Source organism: Solea solea, chromosome 18 (assembly GCF_958295425.1).
Source record: "Solea solea chromosome 18, fSolSol10.1, whole genome shotgun sequence".
NCBI classification, from domain to species: domain Eukaryota; kingdom Metazoa; phylum Chordata; class Actinopteri; order Pleuronectiformes; family Soleidae; genus Solea; species Solea solea.
The window spans coordinates 16,256,843-16,273,504 of record NC_081151.1 but is presented as its reverse complement, the minus strand read 5'-3'; the positions used below and the strand labels follow the sequence as shown (position 1 = coordinate 16,273,504).

Sequence of the window (16,662 nt, the reverse complement as noted above, 5' to 3'; positions counted from 1 at the left end):
CCAATTACATTTTTTTTGTTGAATTTTTCTGTATATAAAGCATTTTATAAAACAAAAGGATGAACTTTCCAGCAGTAAAACGATAATAAAAGTTTCTCTCGCACAACAAAGACTGTAAAGGTTTATTTGACTGGAAGATTTGCTTCATGTAGGTAAAATGATGTTCACCTGAAATCTTCTGATGAACATTTTTTCAACATTTCTTGACACTTTATGGACCAAACAAGTACTTGTTGAATCAACTGCAGCCCAAAAGGATTGTACAGTAAATGTGTACGTAAATCTACCAGAGGACACTGTTCCTGACTCCACCAGTGACAGATGAGTTCCCTGCTGTGCACACGCAGCAGCATTCCTCTCCATGGCTGCTCTGTGAAATCTCATGTATGTCTGAACTGTGTGCACATGTCCATGAAAAGCAGCAGCAGCAGCAGCAGCAGCAGCTGTGTGAATAAATATTGTGACCAATGTGATCTACAGTGACTTACAGCAGAGACCTCAGACACAAGAGGGTCGGGGTTTTAAAACAGCAGGGGGTAAAACAATTTCAAGTTACTGTACATGTTTATTCAAAGCCAGATTACAATAACACATTTTTTTTTGTATTATTTCTATGTCTGTAAACGTATGAGAATGGTGCCATCTACTGGACTGCAGACTGAACTATAATTCAAAAGGAGTGTTCTCTCTTAGAGATGTATAAATAAAATACCGCAAACCAAGATCCCTTTATAAACAATTTTTTTTTCATAGAGAACATTGCAACAAATTTAGCTCCTTTTTTTCACAACAGAAACAAACAGTTCATTACACACACATATATATATATATATATATATATACATATATAGAACACTTGAGGCAGTTTTTCCTTTGTTTTTTTTGTTTGTTTTTTTACATAAAAACCTTTTACAGCCTTTTTATTTAATTTTATGGTAGGCAAAGATGCACCTTACACACCAATACTCACAGTATTTCAGAGTACTTTCTTTTTCTCTCTTCCTCTTTTTGATATCTAAAAATACACACATAAAAAATTGGTAGCGATTATAATTTTAACTGTTGAACTGTTATTGTGAAAATACCCAAAATGTATTTTTTAATTGATGCTCAATAATTATTTTAATTTGATCTTTAAAATAGTGTGTGATACACACGTAATAAATATTTTTTATGTGATTATGCATGGTTTGAACACAGATGATATTTATTATTATTATTATTATTATTATGATCAATATTATTATTATTATTAGTATTATTATTATTAATAACAATAATAATAATAATAATAATATTAATAAAATGGAGTAACAATATACATGTTATTGTTATTGTAACTTCTTGAAAATTAGCAAAGTCTTTCCTGCCAAAAGTATGTGGATGATCATATACAGGTTTTAAAGGAAATAATTGATTGTGTTGATAAGATATAGGTCTCAGAAACATGATACAAATGGTTTTATAGGGTTAAATGTGAATATTCTCTTCTTTGCTCCTCTATACTAAAGAAAGCAGGAAAAAAACTAATCAATATCTTTGCTTTGCAGACAAAATCAGGCATACAAGGACATCGTCAACAGTTTTTGCCAATTTTGGACATTTTAAGGATCAAGAAAATCAAGAGATTAATGACTATTGAAATGAATAGTTAGTTGCAAAGCTGCTGCTTACATCCAGATGTATTGGTACTGCTAGTATAAAGTTATTATGTTCACAACAACAACCAAAGATCCTGCCTTGGGAGATTTCAGTACAAGGAAACAAAAACATTCATGGTTTCTTCAGCGCATTTATTTGCACGTTTTCCAATTTTAATTAACTATTCTGGCCTTTGTATTTGTGTATTGCCTGTTTTGTCTTTTACTTTTGAGTGTGTTTATTTGTGAATTATTTGCTCCATATAACAAATAACTAATTGAAACGGAATAATCTGTTTGTGGACAAAACAAGACATTAGAGAAGGTCGTCATGTTGAGCTTTGGGGAACACCAAACAAACAACTGATTCATCAAAAAGAAAATGGATTGATGTAGAATCTTTGTTAGCTGCAGGATTACGTGTTGTCCAGTAGGGGGATCCTGAATACCACAACTGTCGCACACACACACACCACACATTATAAGACACTCGCACATTCCAGTCTGTTCACTCTGTAACCACACTGACAGTTATGACTCTGAACATGGACTTTATCAAACGTGGTGTTAGCAGCTTGTTCCTGTTTCTGCTCTGGGTAAAAGGTAACGTAAAATAAATAAATAAATAAATAACATCAGAAAACTGCTTTCAGATTAAAATATTGTTATATTATGTATTTCTTTTTTTTTAAATAACTCTTTATATACACAGGTCTGGCTGATGGCAGTGATGTCACACAGACTGCCATGGTGTGGGAGAAAGAGGGAGACAATGCAACAATGCACTGCAACCACACCAAAGGTGGAACATATTTCCAGATGTACTGGTACAGACAGCTGCCGGGAGAAGGCATGAAAGAAGTCGCGTTTACAAAAGTAGACGTAAAAGATTTTGGAAATTTCAGTGCGAAAAAGTTCGCAGCCACCAAACCCGACGCTCACAGTGGAACATTCACGGTGAAGAATGTGGAGCCCGGTGACAAAGGCTGGTATTTCTGTGCCGTGTCTCAGCCCCACAGTGACACAGTCAACTGACAAGGCTGATCAAAAACCTCTGTGCTGGGTGTTTCTCTTCATGTTCTTCTATTAATGACATGGAAATGCTTTTACTGAACCTGCATTATGACGCAAGTAAGTTATGATGTATGACAAAGTCAATGTTAATGTATAGGTTTCTTATTGAGACAGTTTCAGTCATTTCATTAGATATGAGGAAGAGTTCTGAAAGATATACTGTTTAATCAAAGCGTTTGGACCAACAATTATTACATTATTAGTAATTTAGCAAACTAATCCATAATCAATCAGTTTGAGTTTTATTTATTGATTCATCTATTTTTAGTAAAGTAAGTATTTGAGGGTTTCTTCATTTTGGGGAGACTTTTTTGGATTGAACATACAACACAAATGAAGACGCACGGACATTAAGAAGATATATAATATAATATATATATATATATATATATATATACATATATATATATATATATATATATATATATATATATATATATATAAAATATATAAATAAAATGCTTCTTTAGTTAATAATATAAAATAATAATAAAATAACTTATTAATTCATAATGAAAACTAGAAAAAGCACTCTCAGAATGGGCCAAAACCAGTGTCAGTACAACTATCCCTATCCCTCAAATCAACAACTGTACTGAATTGGGATTATTGACTGAATCACCAGCAAAATCCAATCACTTCTTGCTTGAAAAATAACCTTCATCTCCCAAAAATCATTCAAATACGTTCTTTACTTTACTTTTTTAAAGTTACAGTTCACAAACAGAGAGAGAAAAAGACAAAAGCACCAGAACTATAACTTAATCCTAAATTTGAAACTGAATTTAAACCACCTGCAGTATTTCTCACACCAGCAGGGGGAGACAAACCTCTAAAAAAAATCAAATGAGCCCCATTGACTGCAGTATCAAGAGAACACAAGCCCCTCCCTCCCTGACCAAGAGTAAAACTCTCTCATCCACAGGTGCTGAACTGACAAGATCTGTGAAAGAAGCTGAAAACAACAACTCATATCTTCAATACTTTAACATGATCTTTGTGGTTTTAATCTGTTGCTTTCTTCATTTACCAGGAAATAAGGGTAAGAAAGAAAACAACAACACGTGCAAACTTAAGAGCGTCCGATCATGCCTTTAAGATCTGTTCTTTAATCCCACAGGTGGTGCTCACACCAGACAAGCAAAGACAACGGGAGAATCTATTGACAAAGAGATCAACTGTACACACTCTATAACCCAGCACAATACCATTGTCTGGTAGGAAGAGGAAAAACACAATTTAAAGCGTCTGCGATTTAGTAACACAAGGAAAAATCAGCTTCAGTGGAAATGGTCGTTCACACTCAAGCCGTACCATTAACGATCTTGCACTGAATGACAGCGTGTGTGTGTTTGTGTGCAGTCAGCGCACTCTGTTCCCTCAAGTCAACACAAAACACCTCAAGTTTACACCACAAGCATCTGCACTCTGCCTCTATCTAAACTAAAGACCTTACAAATGCTCACATTTGTGAAACTGTCACATTTGAACCAAGTTTATTTTTATTTTTTAGAGTAGAAGAGTATGTCAAATAACTGATTCATTTTACTGACTCCCTAAAGCTCCATGAAAATCAGGTGAGTAAAGGATAAATTGGAGGCTATGATATGAATTACCAACTTTATAACCAGTTAATGGTCCAGTGTGTACAATCTAGGTGAAATCATTTCTATTTGTCAGATCATGAAGACAAAATTGGACTTAATTTTCTTTGTGTGTACAAAGTTTTTTGGTTTTTTTTAACAGGCAGCCATTTTGGACCACTATGTTTTTGCAATACCTCCCACAAAATAGGGCTAAGCAATATATGGATATTATATCTGTATCGTATACTGACATTACAGTATCTGTGGCAACTTTTCCTGGTTTTAAAGGCTGTTGCATTATTAATAATAATAATAATAATAATCATATTTATTACACTGAATACATTTACACTAAATATTATACACAATTGATCCAATAATACATGGAATCAACAACATTATATTTCAAAAAGTCACTTCATAACACTTTTAGGTCTACATATTTGTTTTCAAATATTTACAGGCAACTTCATTGTTTCTAACAAACGTATATATATCCTTTATTTAACATTAAAAAAGCCAAAGAAATGAACCAGGTATTTTAGGGTGTATTTACAGTGTACGGTCGCTCTCTTTGAGAAGCACAAACATCGCAAAAGAAAACTTTTCATGAGCCCAGAGAAACGACCTGTGTGCAGCGTCATAGCTCGATAAGTCTCCTTGAGATAAAGCCTCACAACAAAGGACAGCACTGAGCTGAAATGACTGAAATGACCGAGCACCTCGACTGAAGCCACTTGCAGTATTTGTCACACCAGCAGGGGGCAACAAACCTCAGCAAATGAAGTTAGATCATCTCTATTGACTGCAGCTGTGCTGTTACCCTGCTGTCACTTCATCACTGTAGTTGTAAAGCGATCCCATCCACAGGTGCTCAATCACCCGGGCTTATATCTTCAATACCTTTAACATGATTTTCATGGTTTTTATCTGTTGTTTTCTTCAGTTACCAGGAAATAAAGGTAAGACAAAAACGACATCACTGCAGAGTAACACAATGTAAACTTAAGAGTTTACAATCCTGCATTCAAGTTATGTTCTTTTCCCCCCACAGGTGCTTCTGATACCAACCGTGTCGTCCAGATACCTCCTTTCATCACAAAGAGAAGCGGGGAATCTGTCGACAAAGAGATCAACTGTTCGCGCAGTATAAGCAGCTACGATGCAATCCTGTGGTACAAACAGGACAAAGACAACTTAGAGTTTCTGGGATATATAAATACTAACTTTCCTTACCCAGAGGACGCTCTGAAAGGAAAAATCAACTTTAATGGAGATGGTCTTTCACACTCAAGCCTCACCATTAACAGTCTTGTAGTATCTGATGAAGTATATGAACTAAGAAGAACACATTAACACAGCTAATGTCTAATACTTAAATGTATTGAAGATTGACATTAATAAGTAACTATGAGACAAGAAGGTCTCTTGGACACATGACAAGTCAGACCATACGTTGTACAATAGGCATCCTGTATAGGACAGGAAGCTTGAGGGTCTGTCTTGGATATGGTTAGTTAGGAAATATAGATGTCTCTTGTTTGACTAAATGGTGATATTGTCCAATTTAAAGATCATGGGACAGTATGGTATATCTGGACCCAACTTGTTTTCCAAGTTGTTGTATTATAGAAAAAGGAGAAAGGCGGGGGTCAAAACATGTGATGCCTGCAAATAGGAGTGTTAGAGAATCTATATAGTGTTGGTTTTTGCTTTTCTGAGGCAGAATTGTTCGGAGATTCGGCAGGAGCACATTCTCCCAAGCTGCTGTGGCGGCTTGGTTCTGACGCCTGACTTGTAACTAAATAAAATCCCTTTGTTCAGTACAAGTCCTGTGTCAGTGAGGTCTTTTCCTGCATCATCAACTCATCACCTATCGTTCAGAAGAAGAAGGAAGCCTGACAAAAACGACATTTTGGCGTCACGAACGGGGGGGTATTTTTGTTCCTGGTCAGCGGCACCAGCGGCCTCTTTCTGTGGACCCACTCTCGCTCCCAGCCGGCATTTGAGAGGTGAGTGTTTTTCTCACATTGGGAGCCAGTGAGGGTTTGTTGATTTGGCTGTTGGTTTGCGGTGGTCCTGTGGGCACGCTGTAAAGAATCATTTGTGTGGGGAAAGGCTGCGATGTGTTGATGGTGCAGAGGCCTCATCTAAATTTGTTTTTATTTATGGATATAAATAAAAAGGGGGGGAGTAAGGTCCCCTCTAAGAAGTGTTAACATAATAAAGGCCTAAACATGACATGTTAAGAGAATTCAGAATAATGGATTAAACATGACATGATAAGAGAATTAAGAATTGACAAAATGTAAAGAAAGGACTTAGAAATCATGAATATAAAATTAGGCTAGTAGATCGGGACAAGTGATCAAACGATTAACAAAAACAGTGTTGAATATGCGGTGCCAGATTTCGAAAGAAACTGTAAGTCATGGTATTCATCGACTATGTGAAAGTTTGAGCTAATGAGTAACAAAACAGTAAGTTGAGTATGCGGTGCCAGATTTCCAAAAGAAACTGTAAGTCATGGTACTCATCTACTTTGTGAAAATTGAGCGCAAATTCGGTAGGGACAATCTAAACGGTAGGGAACACTAAACGGTAGGGAAAAGGAAAAAACCTGTGCACAGGTGTATTTAGAGGACAAAAGGAAAAGCCCATGCATGGGTTTATTTAACTAAAGAAGTGAAACTGCAGATAATGATAAATAGCGTGGTCCGCATGATGTGTAGTATAGTGAGTAACGTGGGAGCCAGGCTAAATGGCCATGTGTGGGAATAACAGTACCTGCATGTGTGAATTAGATGGCAGCGTGAAAATTAATTTTGTGAAACGGCTAGATAATCGATGAAAGGCTGGTTAGGTTAGAAAATTCGGTAGGGATAGTCTTAGTTATCGGATCCGACCAGCAGACAAATTCGGTAGGGACAAAGATGAATAAATGTTAGTTAATCCACCAGGTCAGGCAACGAAATTCGGTAGGCAAAGGCGGACACGCTGTAGCAATCATTAAAGCCAGGACAGGTAACGAAATTCGGTAGGGAAACCGGTATATAAATAGATCGATCGTAGAGGACTGCGCGCAGAGGAAGAGAAGAAGAGAAAACGCTTTACAAAGATAAAAGAGAAAGTGTTAAAATTAAGATTAAAATCGAAATTCAAAAAAAATCGAGATTGGGTAAAATTAAAAATTTGAACTGTGTTGTCTTGTGTTAGTTTGTGTTGTTCTGTGATGCATTACTTTGTGTGCCATGGCTCTGTGTTGTTTTATGTGTGTGTGGACATAAGCTCGTCGTCAGAGTTTGTGTGAGGAGGAAAAGCTATTTTTGACATGTGGTCATTGAAGCCAGAAAGGCTGCTGAGGGGGAGATGGTCATTTAAAAGTGATGAACAAATACTAACATTTTAGATTTGTTGGTTAAAGTGAATTAATTTTTAAGCTAAATGTGTACAGTTTCGACTCGTAGACATTATACATTGAATATTTGGAAAAGAAAAAGACAGGGAAACATCTATAATTCAGATAAAGAATTGGGAAAATATATCAAGGATGATATTAATGATAGATGTGATAAAAGTAACAACAAAGGAGATAGCTTATTTAATTTGGGAACTCTAAGAAGAAGAGATAATGCATTTATGATAAAAAGATAAACCATGTTTGGAGCATTATCTCATTTAAATGCCTGATCTGCTGTAGACAGCTGATATGTAGAGAAAAAGGGTGTGGTAGTTTGCATGAAATTGCATGAGACACATTAGGTGTGGATGACCCTTGAAGAAGTTGGAGAGACTTATATAAATAAAGGAAAATAAGTTAGTAAGTAAGTCAGAGCTTGTATTTTAGCTTAATTTATTATATCATATGTGTTAGGTTATAACTAATGATATAATTGGATTAAGAAAAAGTGAACAACAGGTTCTAAGAGTTGATTCATTGTGGTAAAAGAGCACAGTTGCTCTGCTGGGGAGAGCTGAACCCTTTACAGGCTAGATTCACACACACACGCATTGTCAAATTAGTCAGGCAAATTTAAGAAATAAGCGGGAACTAAAAGAATAGGTTTGATTAGTATGTTTTGAAATAAAATAAAAAATTCGATAGATAAATAAATGACTACAGGAAAGCAACAGTACTAATAAATGAACGCATTTATTAAAGTAAATAATGGTAATTGGGTGTTTTGTAACCAAAATTGCTTACCAACACACAAATTATTAATAATTATTAAATTAGGCTAAACAGAAAGGTTCTGATCAAGAGGAGGAGGAGCCTGCTTTTCTGAAAAAGCCAAGCCGAGAGATTTTATTCTTTGAAAAAGCAGGATTTCCTGTCACTATGGAGATGATGATGTATTGGTGGGGCAGAGTTAGTTGTGAAATCTTAATTTGTTTCTGTGTCTTGCTGTGTAATAATGCATGAGATAGTCAATGCGTTTATGTGAATTGTTGATGACGAAGTGTCCCTGATCAAGACACTAAGTCTTTGGCAACACCAAAAAAGAAAAGAAAAAATGGTTAGTTTGTTCTAAGTGGTTGTATGTTTTATTGGAGTGTGAATGTGAAAGAATGAATGGGCTATTGTTTGTTTGAGCTATTCAAGAAGTGCTTTTAACAGCCCCAGCTGATAAATTATACGAAGCGTTTTTGGATTCTGTTATCGTCTGTGAGATGTTGGGTGCATGTATGTGAATGGTTTATTTCATGAACAGTGAAATCTGCTCTGGAACACACCTTCCTGGAGCAAACAGTTAAATAAATACATGGGAAATCATGTATTTAAGATGAATATGTTTCATTAGAAATGGTTTTTATCTCATAATGTGGTTGATGTGGTGTGGATGTGGTTGATGTGATGAGAACATTACTGAAGTGGTCATTAACCAACACATACATCTACATATACATATTCCAGTCACTATAGGGCTGAAATAATCTGGGTGATCAATAATCATTTATGTCTTCATAGACTTCTTTAAAAGTGTATTTGACTGTATGAAGCAACATTTTGACACATGAATTAGGCTCAGGAGATATCAGAAGTCATAAGGAGAGACATAGGACGCTGTGTTCTCTTCAGGGATCCCATGGCAGAGAGGAAATGGGGGACGCTCTGTTTCTTCTCAGGCCTTAAGTAAACATAAGCGCTGCCCAAATTGAATATCTCCTGAAAACATACAAACATACATACATTTAATATAGGTATAGTGGACTGACCTACTAAAAACTGTGTAAACATAAGAGTCTGTTCTGTGTGTGTGTCTCTGTGTGTAATGTGAAGAGTGTTTGGAAGAGTATGTGTTTGTGCTGAAAGTGGTCCAGAATGTGTTGCCAATCAAACTCATCTATGTTACAACTGAACCTTGCCATCTGAATTTTAATGTTTGAATGAAAAAGTACAAAGTCAAATGTGCTAATCTGGAAATGGTGTTCTGCTTCAAGGTGTTTATGATGGTGTTGACATTTATTAATTTTATTGGTAAAGTTAAGATACATAAAATGGTAATTTACAACTGATTGGAATAAAATAGAAAGATAAATTAATAGTGTCTCACTGTTTAGTGACTCAAGTTTTAGTGATGAAAAGTGGTGCAAATAGCAACTGGAAAATTAATGTAAAGTCACAATTTCTGTGATTTTGGGGCGTGGCCTGGAGCAGTGTTCTCCTCGCTGTCTGAGATAGAAATGAGACTGGAGAAGTCCGTGTGAAGTAGGTGGGGCTATCTATGTAACCCTATCATCTTTTTCTCTGACATGCAGTCACCTCCCCCGGTTCCTCTGAGTAGGAGGAAACAGGATTAAAGCCACTGTATGTAGACTGCACACATACAATTCAAAGGTGGATAGTTACTAATAAGATTTGGCTAAAGAAATTTGAAATTTGGTGGAAGAATTCAGATATTTAGGTGGTTTCTGAAAGTGTATTTTGCTGTAGCAGTAAAATTGAAAAATATAATGAATACAAGTTCAAAGTAACAAATCTCAAGATTTATATTAAAATATTGGAAAAAGTTAACAATGTATATGACATCAGACATTGGTGTGGGGAGTAAGCATCCTGACCTTATGAAAGGCATTCAGATAAAGGATTAGAATGCCTGGTCAAAAAGAGGAATGTTTGATTTAAATGTGTGTGGGAACATGACAGTCCGAATTAGAGATCAGCAAACATAGGCCAAATGTAGAAAACAACAAAAGAAAAGATGACTAGAATTAGTAATAATAGGTTTCTTCAAGACAGAGGGCCAACAATACAGAAATGATATGAGAATAGTGATGGATGTAAAAATAAATAAAAATAAAATAAAAATAAATAAATAAATAAATGAATGAATAAATTAAAACAAAACAGAGAAAATCAGAAGAGCTTGTTGAAAACTGCAGGGCTGTATCAATCACTTATACGGTTCATCGACATTAATGGAGATTTAGATTTAAAGACAGAGCTTAAATCACCTTAACTTGTTGATTGTCCTACATGCTATTCTGAAATAACAGATTGCTTCAACTCTAGAAGTGACAGGTCACAATGTTTGATTCCAAATCTTTGCAGTGATGCTAAAAGGCCAAACACAGAAATGCTAAATTGCTATACAGCACGGGATGACATTTTACAGAGAAAGGCTAGGTAGATAGATAAATTGGGAAACTGCAGGCCAACAAACAGGGAAAGCTGCAGCAAGAAATTACATTCAAAGCCAGGATATGATCTAAAATATAGACCCAACATGCACCCACCATGTAGACTTTCTTGGGGTCAATATCCTATTTTGATTAAAGGCACTGAGGGTCGTAATGTATAACACACTTGACCTTGGGAGGCTGACGTCCAGACTGCCAGACATTCATGAAGGGGCTAGTGAGTGAATGAGAACTTATGAGGAGAAAATAGTGAAAGAAAAGCTTGGCACTTTGAGACTCCAGGTCTTGGAACAGCAGCAGTGGAGAATCTACTGCATTCCAAATTCCGAAATGGATGGTGAATCCCAAGGCAGATGAGACTAAATTCGACGCTTATCAACAGATGATGTGGAGAGCATTACTGTGTGAATCTCCCACTACAACAGACCCAGAGGCGTTGAAAAGTGAACATATCCTTGAGATGGGAATTGAGACCATGACAAGAAAGCTGGCACAGATACAGCTTTGGGTGTTGAAAAGACCATGACAAGAAGACACAAGTTCCAGTGATGGACAGTGACGTTGACGAGGTCACTTACAGCAATGAACAATGACTTAAATGATGTTGCCACACCAGATGTGTGCTGTGGATGTGGTGAAACTGGACACATTGTGAAACACTGCACAAGTTCACAAGCTGACCCTGATTGTGTGGAACGTGGTTGTGGAGCTCAGCCTGGTCAAAGTGAAGGTGTGAATTCAGTAAATTTAAAGGGAGAATATTTTTACAAGGGGGGAACTTTTGACGACCAAAATGCCAAATTTGGCTTCTGCCTAAAGTTCCATTAATCAATTGGGAAGAATACTGTTGTGAACAAGCTTATGACTATTAGAAGACTATTACACAATCAAATGTGAACATTTATTGATTAAGGAAAGTGGTGAGTTAGCAATGAAGACTATAAATCAATGATAAAAGATTATTTGATTTCAAAAGAGCAATTGTTTGAAGTGTTAACTCCCATTGCAATATGTATGTTGTTTCCCTGCACGACACTATGTTTAGAGTAACATGATGTAACGAGATATTAGCGGATTGGAATTAAGTTCAATGTGACTTGTCATTGATAAATCTAGTTTAGGACTCGCACAGTTAAAGTCTGTGCGAGGGGGGAATAATGGAAATACATTTTTGGAACAGTTTTGGAAAAATAAATTAAAAGGAAGTTATAAGAATGAACTTGCATTTGAGATAATGAAACAAAATTATATACATTTGTAATAGAAATTTGTGCATGGAAAATGTCATACATTTGTAAGCTTTGTATGAAAAGTAGTCCACGCAGAATCTCATTCCTAGATGGATTTAATTATGAACCCTGTAGACATTAGAAAAAAATAAATCAATACATAGTGATAGTGCTGAACCGTTTTGGTCATTGGATTATAGTACCGTCTGACAACCTTGGAGCAGAAAAAACTGATCAAAAATGTTTTTGATTTGAATTGAATATTGGATTTGAACTGAATATTATTTAAACTAAATTTAATCTCCGAGTTGGGGATTAGGTAGATTGGATGCTCTAAATTGACTATAGGTGTGAGTATGAGAGTGAGTGGTTGTTTGTCTATATGTGACACTGCGATGGACTGACTGTCCATTGTGTACCTATCGCCCTATGTCAGCTCAGATTGGGACAGCACCTCTTCGATCCTCACATGGAGGATGGAGCAGTGAAAAGGGATGGATTGTTTCTGAAGTCAGTATTTGTGTTGACATGTATTAAATATCCTAAAGGTAACTAAGAAACAAACAACATGTGAAAGTATCTATCATATCATATTCAAAGTCAAGGTTTGGTTTAAGAGAATTGATGCAATGTTGACAACTAAGTTAAATGAAATGTGTACTAACACTACACTGAATTGAACGTATGTTGAGTCACTGCATGCTAATTCACACCAGTGCTAATGCTGCATGAAATGCTAACAGGTCGACCTATGCTAATACTGCTGCTGAAAGTACCCACAATTGCATTGTTTTTATCAAATAACCCACATTAGCTGACTGCCCTCCATAGTCTTGTCTGTAGATCTGTTTACTTTCAGAAAAGATGGTGGTTTCCTGGCTCAAGACAAGGAAGTTGACTCATGCTGTCTGTGAACCCATGCACCAGAAGGGGGTCCAAAGAGAAATGGAATGAGCCAGTGAAAGAAGAATCCTGTACTGCTATGAGACCAACATCATCAGCAATCCAGGCTAAAGAAGCATGCCGTTGTGTCAATCGAACAAACTGGTTTGAATGTTTTTTTTTCAGGAAACATCTTCAAGTACAAGGGAGCAACGGCTCAAAACAGCAGCAAAGGAAAGAATGGACTGGGGGCCCTGAACACGACAGTATGGATACACTGATTCAACGTACTCTGGACATTACATTATATTACATTGTATTAGGAGGCAACACTACTGAAGTTTGAAGTTTGAATAACACATGGAATGATATGATTGTGAATGGTTTACATACAGAAACCTGAATTTTGTTTTTGTGACATAATCTCTGACATTGATATAGATGTTTGAAATCTTTCTGTTGTACATCAATATTACTGTTTGATAACATCGATAGAGAAAATGTGAATTATATGACCAATTGGCAAAGGGTCATAAAATTAGAATATAAATGGTAATTGTTAAAATTTTAATGGAGACTTCTTGTCCTGATTGGCTCAAGGATGGGAGTTTCTCCAATTTTATTCCAGAAAAGGTCTCCTAGTCTTTTTCCCACCTTTTAGGAGGGGTGGTTTTTCTGATGGGGAGATAACAGCTGATCCTAGGTTCCCTTACACGTACACTTAAAGAGTAGTTGTTTTAAAGAAGTGTGGCTGGAAGGAGATCGACGGATGTGGCTAAGTGTAGCCGAATTTGATTTAAGTAAGGTAGATGATTAGTATACCTAGTCTAAAATAGTTGAAATAATGTGCGAATAGGACATCAAATAGGAAATTACTCAATTAGCTGATCCTAAAATTGAAGTTTCAAACTGTTTCTCAAATTAGATAAAAGACTGAATGAAGGGAATTTTGTTGAAGCAAGCAGGCAAGCGTTATTATGTCAATGCGACTAAGCGACATAGTTGTGTTAATTATTCTGCGTTTTCGAGACTCTATGGAGTCCCGAAGGGGGGAATGTAGTATCTGATGAAGTATATGAACTAAGAAGAACACATTAACACAGCTAATGTCTAATACTTAAATGTATTGAAGATTGACATTAATAAGTAACTATGAGACAAGAAGGTCTCTTGGACACATGACAAGTCAGACCATACGTTGTACAATAGGCATCCTGTATAGGACAGGAAGCTTGAGGGTCTGTCTTGGATATGGTTAGTTAGGAAATATAGATGTCTCTTGTTTGACTAAATGGTGATATTGTCCAATTTAAAGATCATGGGACAGTATGGAATATCTGGACCCAACTTGTTTTCCAAGTTGTTGTATTATAGAAAAAGGAGAAAGGCGGGGGTCAAAACATGTGATGCCTGCAAATAGGAGTGTTAGAGAATCTATATAGTGTTGGTTTTTGCTTTTCTGAGGCAGAATTGTTCGGAGATTCGGCAGGAGCACATTCTCCCAAGCTGCTGTGGCGGCTTGGTTCTGACGCCTGACTTGTAACTAAATAAAATCCCTTTGTTCAGTACAAGTCCTGTGTCAGTGAGGTCTTTTCCTGCATCATCAACTCATCACCTATCGTTCAGAAGAAGAAGGAAGCCTGACAAAAACGACAGTCTCTCAGTGAATGACAGTGGTGTTTATTTCTGTGCAGCCAGTCAGCACAGTGCCTCACTGTTTCCTACCGTCAATACAAAAACACCTGCACTCAGCCTTCATACAAACCAGAGACCTCATCTGACACGACACCATGTCATTAAGGAACGGAAATAAAGTTTGTGACGTTTGTGGTCAGGAAGTTTCTTCATGCCAAAATGATAAAATCTCAAATCCTGCAATTGCTGATCGTAAAAGACGCTTGAATTCACAAGTTAGTGTCTCCATTTTCTAAAATGTCAGTCAATTATGAGTTTATAATCACAGAAGACAAAGAACACAGAGAACATTTGTGAAATTGTTTCAAAAAAACAAATAGGACGCTCTGTGAAATATTTGAGTCCGAGCCCTGAAATCATCCGTTTGAGATTAACCTAGAGGCCGAGGAAAATCCATGTTAATCTCTGGCTTGATTTCACAAAAATCATTCCTCTCCACAAGTTTGCTACATGAATAGATTTGACCTTAATTCCCCGATCATGAAGTTTCTGATCTGCTGTTTTAAGAACGTGTTTAAATAAGGGTTGCAAAACAACTGAATCCTACTTAAGTAATAATACATTTAATTGAATGTACTATTATTATTATTATCATCATTATTAACAACAAAATTAGTCTGTGTAAAACCAACAAAAGCATATTTTTTATGGATTTTCTTACATTGACAGATTGTTTTATAATGAAATTTATAATTCCTACTTTAAATATCAAAATAAATAAGTCCATCATAGGAAAGCATCTGGCCTCTTCACTCAGTCTATGTAGGTGACGTATTAAATGTCAGTGTCACATGATCACCTCACATAATGCAGTGACACGCCCACCTGCAACACCTTATATCTCTATAGAGTAACTGTATGAGAGTGAGGTTCAGTCAGAAAATGGATAAAATCATCATCGCGCTGTCTCTCTCTTTACTGTGGACCGCAGGTAATGATCAGTTAAGTCATTAAAGGAAACACCAGATAATATTATAAAGATTTTTTTAACTCTTACTCTTGTGAACGCAGGTTTTTATGCAGGGACTGATGTGACACAAACCCCCATACTGTGGAAAAACAAGGGCGACAACAATGCTACAATACACTGCAGCCACACCAAGGGGGAATTATATTACCAGATGTACTGGTTCAGACAACTGCTGGGAGAAACCATGGAGCTAATTGTTTTGACAACACCAGCCGATAAAGATTTCGACTTTGGAGATTTCAGCAAAGAAAAGTTTTCGGCTGAGAAACCTGACGCTCGTAGCGGCACATTCACAGTGAAGAACCTGGAGTCAGGAGATAAAGGCTTGTATTTCTGTGCTGTGAGTGAACACAGTGACACAGACGTCTGTGGAAGCTGAACAAAAACACTCACCAAATCTCGTTTTTATTATGGACTGTAGGGGGACCTCAAGCACCACACATTCTCACCATTCCTTCTTTGACATGTTGCAATAATATAAATAATCATATTTATTACACTGAATACATTTACACTAAATATTATACACAATTGTACAAATAATACATGGAATCAACAAAATAATATTTCAAAAAGTCACTTCATAACACTTTTAGGTCTACATTTGTGTTCAAATATTTACAGGCAACTTCATTGTTTCTAACAAACGTATATCCTTCATTTAACATTGAAAAAGCCAAAGAAATGAACCAGGTATTTTAGGGTGTATTTACAGTGTACGGTCGCTCTCCTTTGAGAAGCACAAACATCGCAAAAGAAAACTTTTCATGAGCCCAGAGAAACGACCTGTGTGCAGCGTCATAGCTCGATAAGTCTCCTTGAGATAAAGCCTCACAACAAAGGACAGCACTGAGCTGAAATGACTGAAATGACCGAGCACCTCGACTGACGCCACTTGCAGTATTTGTCACACCAGCAGGGGGCAACAAACCTCAGCGAATGAA

General features: G+C 36.5%; 1 long non-coding RNA gene and 1 gene segment (V, D, J or C); both read left to right on the top strand.

Annotated features, from left to right (window-relative positions):
• The first annotated feature begins 2,164 nt into the window (after positions 1 to 2,164).
• LOC131444553 (T cell receptor alpha variable 5-like) lies at positions 2,165 to 2,803 on the top strand. The segment is given in 2 exon segments: positions 2,165 to 2,243; positions 2,353 to 2,803. Coding segments are annotated over 2 exon segments (393 nt in total).
• Positions 2,804 to 6,266: 3,463 nt separating this feature from the next.
• Positions 6,267 to 14,624, top strand: LOC131444556 (uncharacterized). Its single transcript, XR_009233741.1, has 2 exons — positions 6,267 to 6,312; positions 12,608 to 14,624. It is a non-coding gene; the product is annotated as an uncharacterized LOC131444556 (long non-coding RNA).
• Positions 14,625 to 16,662: the final 2,038 nt, after the last annotated feature.